General features: G+C 41.3%; 1 protein-coding gene across 1 annotated transcript; it reads left to right on the plus strand.

The window, feature by feature from the left end:
* Positions 1-7,291: 7,291 nt before the first annotated feature.
* LOC133445595 (uncharacterized protein C14orf93-like) lies at positions 7,292-10,644 on the plus strand. Its single transcript, XM_061722918.1, has 6 exons — positions 7,292-7,486; positions 7,617-7,678; positions 8,299-8,390; positions 8,489-8,607; positions 8,732-8,902; positions 10,582-10,644. The coding sequence occupies exons 1-6, from the start codon at positions 7,361-7,363 to the stop codon at positions 10,642-10,644; spliced, it is 633 nt and encodes a 210-aa protein (XP_061578902.1). The 5' UTR covers positions 7,292-7,360.
* The last annotated feature ends 737 nt before the right edge of the window (positions 10,645-11,381 follow it).

Consider the following 11,381-nt stretch of genomic DNA (forward strand, 5'->3'; position numbering starts at 1 on the left):
CAATTGTGCAAGTTCTCCCACTTAAAAAGATGAGAGGCCTGTAATTAGCAAAGAGCATCAACAATACCAAATGAATGTAGATCAACAATCATAAGATTGGTTTTGAGGGAAAACAAGATGAACACTGTGATCTGTGTGCTTTGTGGATACAGATTGCAGCAGAAATTCAGACTACACTAACATCAGGTACAGTAGACATTTGAAAGGAGATAAAGATGTAACAGTCTATGCTTTATAAAAGAAATGCAAACTAATTTTTAATACAGAGGTTCAAAGCTGAACCTCAACTGGCTCTAGCACCTACCTTGTAAAAACACCTGATTAAAGCTGTTCGAAAACAGACAAATGTATCAGCCTTTCCAACTACCTTTGTGCCAAATCATCGTGACAATTGTATTTTGAGATCACTTGCTGGAAATAACATGATTATATTGAATTTCCCCATTATACCTGCAATAAAAAGCACACATGGACATTTGTTGGAACGTGGCACAAGTTTGGAAAAAAGTATACTAAGAGGATTCCTGGACACAGCATCTGGGTAACCCACAAATACATTGTGAAAGAATCTCAGTGATTTAAATTTTTATTACAGATGACAAGAGGAATTACAATTAGATAATGTGAATTGAGAGATAATGACAACATAATGTGTTATGTGCTACAGTACAGCATGTTGGTTAATTTCCAGATGATATGTTGTGGGAGATGATTTTCAAGCAGCACTGAAGACCGCTTTTCCAATATATTAACAGTTGACTGGAAATGTGTTTCTGTCACTACGCTATCGATGTAGAATAGTTTGGTCTGATTAAAAGAAATTCATCTAATGACCCAGGAAGGCGTTCTGCCGACAGAGGATTGACGATGTGACGGTTTGATGAGGCCTGCTCCCTCTCCCTCGCACAGCCCTTTTCTGTATTAAAAAGGTAATGGATCATTAAGCATGGCGCAGGGAACCAGTGTTACATCATCAAATTGGATTTCATTACATTTTCTGAAACCTCAATTAGACTGAGACTTCAGAAACTCGTGCATCTTGAATAACAGACAAATCCAAACGAAAAGCTGGTGTTAATTTGATGAAGGTAAGATCATGCAAAAAATATTTATATAAAAAGGGCCACAAAGGTTTCTGTAAATACATTTTTAGTGGGCTTCAGAAGTAGGATGTAACGTAATATTTTGGCTGAACATAGCAAAAGATTTGAGTTTGAGTTATAATTCAAAATAAATGCAAAAGTATTTAATAGTGTATGTTTTAGATAAAAGTTTACACCTCATTAAAAGATATGTGTGATCTGACCTAACTAAAACAGGGGGATGTTTTATAGAATTTGATCACATTTTGAAAACCATGTTGGTGGAAAAATCTATTTTACAATGAACAGCGGGGTGCCCTTCACTGACAACATAGCATATACTGGTGTGGGTGTTTTATGTGTAGCAGCAGTGAGAAGCAAGCAGTGGAAGGCTGAAATTGTTTCATGGACAATGAGGCAGCTTTTTTATGACCGGGAGGCAGGGGAGGAGATAAAACAACTAATGTTGGTTGGCTTAAAGTCAGCTTGTAGGGCAGGGGTCCACGTGGAATAATCTGTCCTCTTGGGAGCCCTCATGCTGAATGAGGCAGTATACTGAGGACTGTAGAGGAGACTATAGATCTAACCCTGCAGATTGCAGGATGTATTTGCTCATGAATCTTGACTTGAGGATGAACTACAATTGAGACAGTGAGAAAAAAAGGATGCATGGATGGAAGGAGCTGAACTGTAGCAGAGCACATATTGAACTACATACATTAGATACATTAGAGATATTTTTACACATGTACCCTGGCATAATTCTGAAAGATAATTCAAGGAGATGCAGAAATAGTCCATTTTTGAATGTATGACTGCTGGTTGTTCTCATATGTGATATAAGTCTGTAAGCAAATTGACGCAGCAAAGACCGTAGAATTGTGTAAATAGTTGGCTTCACCATATGCATCACTACAGCACAAACAGTGCAAGAGAATGTGTTAACATATGATACAGTAATATTAGGGAGCGATATTTGTTTGGTCAAAGCAAAGTACAAAGTTAAACACCAAAAAAAAAAAAAACTGCATTGCCTCACACTGGTTTGATATGAATCATACAGGGTTTATCCTTTTACTGACACATTTTTCTATTTTATGTGTGTGTTTCTATTCCATTCCCCTCAACTCAACTGTAAAAATAAATGAGGAGGAAGAAAAGCACAGTTTTTGGGGGACATGTTGGTTTTATAGTTGCCAAAAGCACAGTTTAAGCAGGTATTTCAGATAGAAAATATTGCTAGTTTGGATTGTTCCAGAACAGTCATGTGAAAAGGTACGTGTGCTGCATGGGTAATACTGATACTACTGGCTTTGATTTCAGACTGTGAAAACAAAATTAAGGGGTTATTGAATGTCCTGCTAAAAAGCCCAGATTTGAATTATTTTGAAATGTGGTGGGAGGATTTGAAATGGGGAGTTCATGCACGAAAGCCTTAAGCATCATGCAACTGAACAAGTGTCAGAAAAAATGGTGTAGAATTATGCAAAGCACCTACTGGAAGTTATTTCTGCCAAATTGGCTCATCCTACGTTCTGAGGCCGAAAAGATTCAGGTTTTTATATTTCAGTTCAATACAAAACAAAAAAAAGGGCATTTCTTGATTTGGGCAGTGTTTACCATCAGAATCTGGGGAAGAGCTGTGCCGTCTTTGCCAGCCATCCAATATGCCTAATAAAGTAAGTAGTAAAGTAAATGGCACTTTTAACGGTTTAAACAGAGCTTCTTTCTTTTTTACTAACCACGATTCAGCAAAAAATAAATAGACTTTGCACAATATTAAACTATTCAAGAAAAAAGCAAAATATCATCCACAGGTCTGTAATAACAATTTAATCTTGTGCATACTAAAGAAATTCTCCCCTTTGGTCCAAAGCAACTCTCTATATTCCTTACTTTTAAGGTCCTGTGTTGCATGTAAGTGTATGCTTGGCTAAAAATGCAGTGTTATTTATTTTTGTATGACGATGTTCCTATAAAGAAAATTCCAAATAACATCTTTGTGGTGGGCAAAATGGTGGCTTTGTAGTTAGTACTGTTGCTCCACGAATAGAAAATTCCTCGTTCAAATCCCAGCAGGGGTAGTCTGTTTTAGGGCTGGGCGATATATAGAGTATAGTCGATGTATCTCGGCTTCTATTCTGTGCGATGTACAAAGTGACTATATCGTGAATATTCGAGTATATATTGTCACGCATTTTCTTTTAGCCGCGGGCATTAAATTACAGGCATTTGTCACTCTCTCGTCGTGCGTGCATCGTCATACGCCCAGCAGAAAGGTGCAGCAGGTGTCGGCGCTGCTGTCCGGTCCGCCGGTCAGTTCCACCTAACTTTCCTAAACTTGGCATGTTTGTGCCGTGAGTTCATCCGTGCGGTTGCTACGCACGACAGACTCTTTTCAAAGCAAACTGGGACGGTTTAGTAAAGACGGGAGGGGATGTTTTCTCCTCACATGACGCGCTGATGCCGCTCCAACTAGCCGCACAGTGCGACACGCGTCCTCGCGCAGCTAGTGTTGCTTGAATGTGGCCACATGAAATCAATCACTATCATTGAAACAAAGTCAAACAAGACTATATGACGTCATATTTCTAAAAGTAAGTGAAAGTGATGCAAAGTCAAGGAGGAGAGGATGAAACATTGCAGTCCCTACACCTACATTTAGGTTAGGGTTCATAAAGGTGCTCTAAAGGGCCCCTCCTGCTCAGAGCAGGTCATCCCAGGTAAAACCGGGACCAGTAGATGATCTTAGCAGATGTTGACGGGGAGTCAGAGAGATGCAACATGCACTTTCTTTTTTGAAATGACACTTTTTATGTCTGTGCCACTCACTGCTTAGTAACTGTTTAATAAATACAGTTTTGGTAAATTTGACTTAGTCCCCCTTTTTGCATGAAAGTTCGTTAAAATTAGCATATATTAATGCAGTATGAACAAGAATGTTTTAATGTAGACATAGAATCATCATACTGGTGTGATTGTATGCATCAAAGTGTTAATTCAAGGCTAATGCAAAATATCGAGATATATTTTGTGTATCGTGACTTGGCCTAGAATATCGAGATATTAATAAAAGGCCATATCGCCCAGCCCTAGTCTGTTTGCAGTTTGTGTCTTCTCCCCATGCTTGGCTGGGTTTTCTCAAGGTACTCTGGGTTCCCCCACACTCCAAAAAACATGCATGTCATGTTAATTGATAATTCTAAATTGCTGATATTAGTGAGTGTGGGTGGTTGCTGTGGCCCTGCAATGTAGTTGTGAACTGTCCAGGGTGCACCCCAACCTTTTGCCTTGGTAGCTGGGATATACTCCAGGAGATATCTGTGACTCTAAATCGGCGTAATCGAGTATAGACAGCTGATGGGCTGATGAATAGGGGTGGGACGATACGGGTAACTCACGATTCAATACTGTGGCGATATGTGGATAACGATAATATCACTATATTCGATATATTGTAAGAAATTTCATCAACGATATATCACAATCTATGTGACTGAAAAAGAAAAAATACCCATAAAAAGGAAAACGTCTATAGTTATAAATGTATTCAATGCCAAAACTTCATACAATGTACAAAGAAAATACATTTGTATAGTGCCACACTGCCTCCTAGGCTTGTAAATGTAAACACTGTACAGCTGGAAAAATTAAAGCGCATGAACATTAATAACATGTTTTATTTAAACCAGGACAGTGCACTGCTTTGTTTCTAAATACTAAAAGTCAGTAAGAAACTTAATTTTGCATAGTACCTCACTGCCTCCTAGGCTTGTAAATGTAAACAATGTACAGCTGGACAAATTGAAGTGCATGAACAATAGTGCGGTGACAACGGCGTAAATCCATTATGTGTGTTGTAACAAAATATTTATATTTGCCGTCAGTCTATCGAATATTTATTGCGACAGAGAGCTAACGCTGGGCGATAATCGTTTATTAGATCGCGATCTCGATTCAGACACTATTGCGATCTAATTTTTAATAAGATCGAATCACAGCAATTCTATGATTCACGCTGCATTATTTATTTATGTTCCTTCTGAAACATCCCAGGCAAAAAGTTGTGTGGTTGTGTTCTGTGTCCGTCTCCTCTTCTTGTCATGATCATGTGCAAACATCCCGTTGCTATGGCAACACGCACTCATTTACTGCACGTGTGTGTGCGAGCCCTGCGCGGGACTGTTTTTTTCATCCCGCTCCCGCCCGCTCCCGCTCCCGCTGCATTTCTGACCATTACCGCCCGCACCCGTGTGTGTTCCGCTCCTGCCCGCTCACGCAGTGTTTTCATCCGCTCCCGCCCGCTCCCGCCCGCTCCCGCAAAACTCGCCTTTTGGACTAATAATGCTGCTGACCGACTGCGGTCCCAATCCCGTGCGCCTCTCTTCCAACATGCGCCCACAGACACTAAATGCAGTTTCTCCAAATATCTGACTAGCCTTGCTTTGTCTTTGCTTTGTAAAGACCTTATTTTAGGTTCTTTTTCACGTCATTTATTTCCATCTGGTTGCTAGACTACATCCCGATCCCGCAGGGGTTTTTTTTGTCCGCCCGCTCCCGCCCGCAGCAAAATTCAAACCGCCCGATCCCGCGAGATTTGCCTTGGGTCCCGCGGGACTGCAGCAGCAGTATTTAAGTTAATATTTTTTGATTCAGGGATATTACTGGTTACTACTGGACTTGTGTACCTTCATTGTCAAGCAAGCAGTCAGGACAAGTTTACATTTTGAGATAGCAAAGCTTGTGTTCAAGTTTACATTTTGAGATAGCAAAGCTTGTGTTCAAGTTTACATTTTGATATAACAAAGCTGCAACAGTGCAACTTATGTTCAGCAGCACTGACACTGAGGCAGCATTACAGTAAGCTTTTGTTACTTACCGGTATTCATTTTCGCTTACCAAAGAGACTTGAGTAGTTGGTCAAGTAGTGAGTGAGAGCAGTTTAATTTGATGTTTGATTTTATGTATTATGTACTATGTGAGCAGCACTGACTGAGTAATGTGACTGTTTAATGAAGCCACAGTAGTTGGCTTGCAGTTTTTTTTTGTTCATTTATGTTTCTTCCACTGTTGTTGCCTGCTACCTTGCAAGTAGTTGAATGAAAAAATAAATTTTTCATGGAAAAATGAAAATCGTTTGAGAATCGTATCGTAGATCTAGATTCTTGTGGAGAAAAATCGAGATTCTCATTTTGGCCAGAATCGCCCAGCACTACAGAGAGCGCAACAATATATTGCAATATCCATTTTTTTCCCCACCACTACTGATGAATATTATTGGCTGAGTCGGGGATGCTTGTAGAAAGTCAAAAATATATACGTTTTAATTGTTAAATACAGGAAGGCAGCACAGTAGCTTAGTGGTTAGCACTGTTGCCTCACAGCAAGAAGGTTCCCGGTCCGACTCCTTGGCCCGGCGGGGGTCTTTCTGTGTGGAGTTTGCATGTTCTCCTCCGTGCTTGGGCTCCCACAGTCCAAAAACACGCATAGTAGGTTAATTGATGATTTGACCATTGCCCATAGGTGTGAATGTGAGTATGCCTGGTTGTCTGTTTATATATGTGGCCCTGCGATAGACTGGCGATCTGTCCAGGGTGAACCCCTGCCTCTCGACTGTTATTAGCTGGGATAGGCTCCAGCAGACCCCCATAACCCCGCAAAGGATAAAGCGGGTATAGAAAATGGATAGACGGATGGATGTTAAATCTAGCACAGCACGAAAAGATGAGTTTATGGGAATATGCTGACATAGCATTTAACCGGTAATGTTTGTGTTTGCTGGGTGTGTGTGGATGTTATTGGGAATTTACTGGTAAAAGAAGTTTACTGTGAAATACGGCCATTTCTGAGCTGTAATCGGGAGTTTACTGACCCCACTTTGTTGCCACGGGTAGAGGAACAGCAGGGGACCTGCTTAAGGCCTTTGTTTAAAAAGGAGCCATCAAACAAGAGCCATCAAACGGCCATCAACACTTGAGTTACCATTCAAACTCCCCCAACCTGTCTATGCCCAATTGGCCCACATGAATAGCAAATGGAGATAGGGCCTTTATGTTATTGCGGGGGCGTGGCTAAGAATTGATTCAGCAATGTCATTGGTTTCTGTCTCACAGCGTTGAGAGTTGCAGGGGTCTTTAAAGTTTTTCCTAGTTAGTTTGTTTTGCTCCTGCCCGGTAGAACTTTTTTTGCTTTTGAGGAGATACTGCTGCGTTGTTGTAAAACATGTCGCATAAACGGTCCTTGGGCTTTTATCCAAATCAGAGCGCACACTACAAGACATGGACGGCAGATTTGAACTACTGGACGAGGAAGTGAAGAACTTAAGCTCTGATCGTGTTGAAACTTTCAGCTCCGATTCCACACCCGCAAAACGGATTAAAAGAGCAAAGAACACACGTGTTGCTGTAAGTAAGTTTGCTTATGACTATAAGGACTGTGCACAATTCCTTTTACATTTAACTGCATGTCCACAGGAGGCAATAATGCTTAAATACTTTTAGAATCACACTAACTTTGTATTATTAATCTATACAGGAGGCTGTAAGACGTTTACACAATTCTGAAAACAACGCTATGAAGCTGGATCCAAAACAAAGGTAAATATATGTTTTTTGTTTTTAATCACTGTAATTTACCACAGCAAAATAAAAAATAAATGAATAAACGGCATTAGGAAAGAAATTGTTGAAAAGCCAAACTGATTTTGTAGTGATGGGTCGGTCCATAGACATATATAAACTTTATATATGTCTATGGACTTTATTAAAGGCTAGATGACTCGCCCGCGCTGCTGCCAATGCAGAGCGACGTCGTCACACGGCGGCCATCTTGCCACAGGAGAGCTCGCTCACTCTAACATTGTGTTTAATGGTGCCTGTACTGCTTAAACAACCTTAACTTGCTCAATTCTCAACAGATTTTCAAACAGTTTGGTTTTTTATCAACGTCAGAGATGTAGTTATGATACTGCATACTTGTGAATAATTATAAACATTGAAAAACGTACTTTTATATGAAAATAACCAGAAACAGATAGCTATGACATGGTATTTATATTAAATCAATATTTCTATAGTATTCTTAGTAACGTGTCCCGTGTGCTCAGTGTAGTCACCTGTGATCTAGATCTATTTTCTCCACACAAAAATAAATAAAAGGTTGCTTTGGGGTTTGAGTTTGTTTTTAATCAACTAATGGCTCCTCTCTTTCCCAACAGTATCAATTCTCCACATAACCTTGCAGTTACGACATACATGTTGGAGCAGGTCGGCATTGCTTTTCCTGACACAGACAGCGACGTGATAACAGGTAAAAAGAAAGGCACATCCATCCTTGTTCTTTTAGAATTGCTTTGAATAGATATTGAAACTAATTAAATTCTAATTGTATTTTTGCTTGCGCTTTAGCTGCTTGCAAGACTTATTTTGAGTCTTTGAAAAGGAGCCATCGTCTCGATCAGCCAGAAAATGCTCCCCAGAAAAAGAAATTAAACAATGCAATGAAGACTAGACAACGGAAAACAAGGGTAAGTTACAGCAATATTTGGGTTAGTGAGTTACAGTATATGGAACTGAGATGTTTTTAATGTAGTGTTAATTGAATATTGGTAAAAATTATACACATTTTAATTGCTACTCTATATTTTGCAGTTGCTGGCCTCCAGGGCTAGATGTGTACAGACTCCCGCTGAAATGGCTGTGTGGGCGCATGCAACCCTTGACCTGATGTCAGAAAAAGAAGATGGCGTCGTAGATGGACGGGCGGTGTGGATAGTTTCACCTCCACCCCAAAGAGACGAGGAGCTTTCTGATTTGTGCCAGGTGCTTCAGCAGAGGAAAGACAAGCAGAGTGCAGGGAGACAATGGCTCGTTTTTAGCTCTGTTAAACTCTTAAGTTGACCCGTTTGGTAGAGGAGCAGGGGCCATTCAGATCAAACTGTAAAAAAAAAAAAACTGCAAGAGAGAGAAGTGCTCACTGACTGGACTTAGTTTTGATCTCTTTGTGGGAGATTTGCTTTTAAAAAGGAGTGAGGGTTGGGGGGGTTGGGGGAGTGGGGCTTGGGGGAGGTTGGGGGGTGAGGGCTGGGGGGGTGGGGGGTGAGGGCTGGGGGGGTGGGGGGTGAGGCTTGGGTCGGTGAAGTTACCCCCCACCCCCCACCCCCCTCAAGTCTGGAATGTCACACCTTTGTGTGAAAATAGCCAGCATGGCACCCTGCTGAGCTGGCTACTCCAAACACAGCAGGAGGTCCCAGTACAATACGGGTGTTTCCGGATCGGGAAAATTTTTCGTTTTCGGCTGGTTTACCTTACATAAATTCCCGTGCTAGCACCTGAAATACCGGGGGTATACACAGCCGTAAACCCTGGTTTTTTTGCTGTGTAGTAATACCCAACATTGGAAAATATTTTGGACATGCCAGGGTTGACAACATGTGATGGAAAATTTAGTCATGGCCACTTGATTAAACCAAAACTGGTGAGAGCAGCAAAATAATAGAAAAACCTTGGCATTAGTCATTAATACTATGAAGCTGCATTCTTCTTGGCCTGCTGGTACTTTTCTACTGCCTATGGTGTCTTACAGGCCAAAAAGGCCTTATAGGACTCCTTCAGCTTGACGGCGTTACTAACCACTGGTGTGCACGGGGATTACTGAGAACACGCTGAAAACCTTACAGCCACAGCACTGGTCAACTGCTTCCACAATGGAGGTGCGGAACATGGTCCACTCACACTAAAGATGTGTTTCCTCCAGCAGGGGTTCAGGGTTAATCTGCCAGACAGGAATCTCTAACAGAGCCGTCCGTCTCCTTGGCCCTGTCAACTGGTTTGTTTCCATTACACTAACGCCACACAAGAACTTTTGACTGAAAGAGCACAGCCGACCACGGGGTGGCAGTAACACACATTTTTTGCTCTTCGCAAATGGCCAACAGCATTAGACGACACAAAAAATAATGAATGCAGCAGAAGAATAAAGAAGAACCACGTAAAAAACATGCCACTTACTTTTTTTTTTTTTAAACATATGGTCATAGCAATTGAGATTAAAAGAAATGCCACCACCAGACCTCCATATTGGTGTAACATGGCAACAAGACCTAAACCAATCCATCCATAGTTTTTTTCATGTACTATTCAACTGCATCAAATGTACTCATAGCAAAATGTCTGGTCCAAATGCTTAAATGATTTGTGGTCACATGATTTATGTTTAGATGAGAGGGCATATTTACAGTTACCATCATTCACTGCAATGACCAACGCCAATTTCCCATTCGATAAATATTTTGATTAAAAAAATAAAATAAACATCTTTTTGACTGTGTGCTGAAAGGCTGGTTCATTCCCCTTTAAAGGGGCGAATACACTTGCTGTTTGAGCCGGCGTTCGCGTCCATAACCAGCTGCGTTGTGAGCAGCTGATATGGACGACAATATTTTTCGCATTTCCGAAAGTTTGATGACTTGTAACATGGGATTTTTTCCCTGCTAATTCAGCTCAAAACCACACACGGCGAGTCCGAGACTGCAGCAGAGCAGCAGGCTGTCATCCTGCGCTAGGTGGCAACAGGGACGAGCTGTAGCAGCCAGTTACAAGCTTGGAGCATGCACGCACATGTCATCAGGAGATTCATTTACCGAAATATCTGGAGTAAAGTCAGTGTCGGTCGAGTGATAACTGAAGAACCTCTGTATCCAGCTCAGAAGTTTGATGATGGGTGGACAAAACACCCCAACAGCACCACTGTGTTTGCCTTGCATCTTCCTAGAGCACAGACATAGCGAGCACGAATCTGTATCTGCACCCAGGACTGTGTTGATTTGCCGCCCGCTGTTTTGACACGCATGTTTGTCACTGTGCGGTGGCAATGTCGATCATAAATGCAAGTATAAAAGCACCTGCTCAGCCAGCCTCTCTTCAAAACAGTCCGCAATTTTCTGACCTCCGCGTCAAGTCACTGTGGTCAGTTCATACACTTTAACGCCACACATGGCCTTTCTTATGCTGATAAATTAACTTCAACACACAGTAACTCCAACAGCCCATCTTACAAATGACTCACGCTACGCTAATGTGCGCTGAGCTGAAAATAGACTTTGTTGCTTGCTAAGAATTATCCTTTATTTATCGTTAGAGGTAAAACTGCCCGATTTATCGTGATATTGATTTGAGGTCATATTGCCCAGCCCTAGCTGAATGTAATTTTCTGCTTTTAGAATACCTAATCAGCAGAAACCACCCACTAGGTAGTGAAAAACGTCACTCTCCTATTACAGTACATGGCTGTTTTCTGCCC

This window comes from Cololabis saira, chromosome 6 (genome assembly GCF_033807715.1).
Source record: "Cololabis saira isolate AMF1-May2022 chromosome 6, fColSai1.1, whole genome shotgun sequence".
NCBI classification, from domain to species: domain Eukaryota; kingdom Metazoa; phylum Chordata; class Actinopteri; order Beloniformes; family Belonidae; genus Cololabis; species Cololabis saira.

Excerpts from the sequence above, each read along its gene's own strand:
- LOC133445595 (XM_061722918.1), top strand. The coding sequence starts at position 7,361 with ATGGACGGCAGATTTGAACTACTGGACGAGGAAGTGAAGAACTTAAGC. Across the intron at positions 8,391-8,488 it reads AGACAGCGACGTGATAACAG|CTGCTTGCAAGACTTATTTT; the intron begins GTAAAAAGAAAG and ends CTTGCGCTTTAG. Across the intron at positions 8,903-10,581 it reads AGCTTTCTGATTTGTGCCAG|CTCAAAACCACACACGGCGA; the intron begins GTGCTTCAGCAG and ends CTGCTAATTCAG.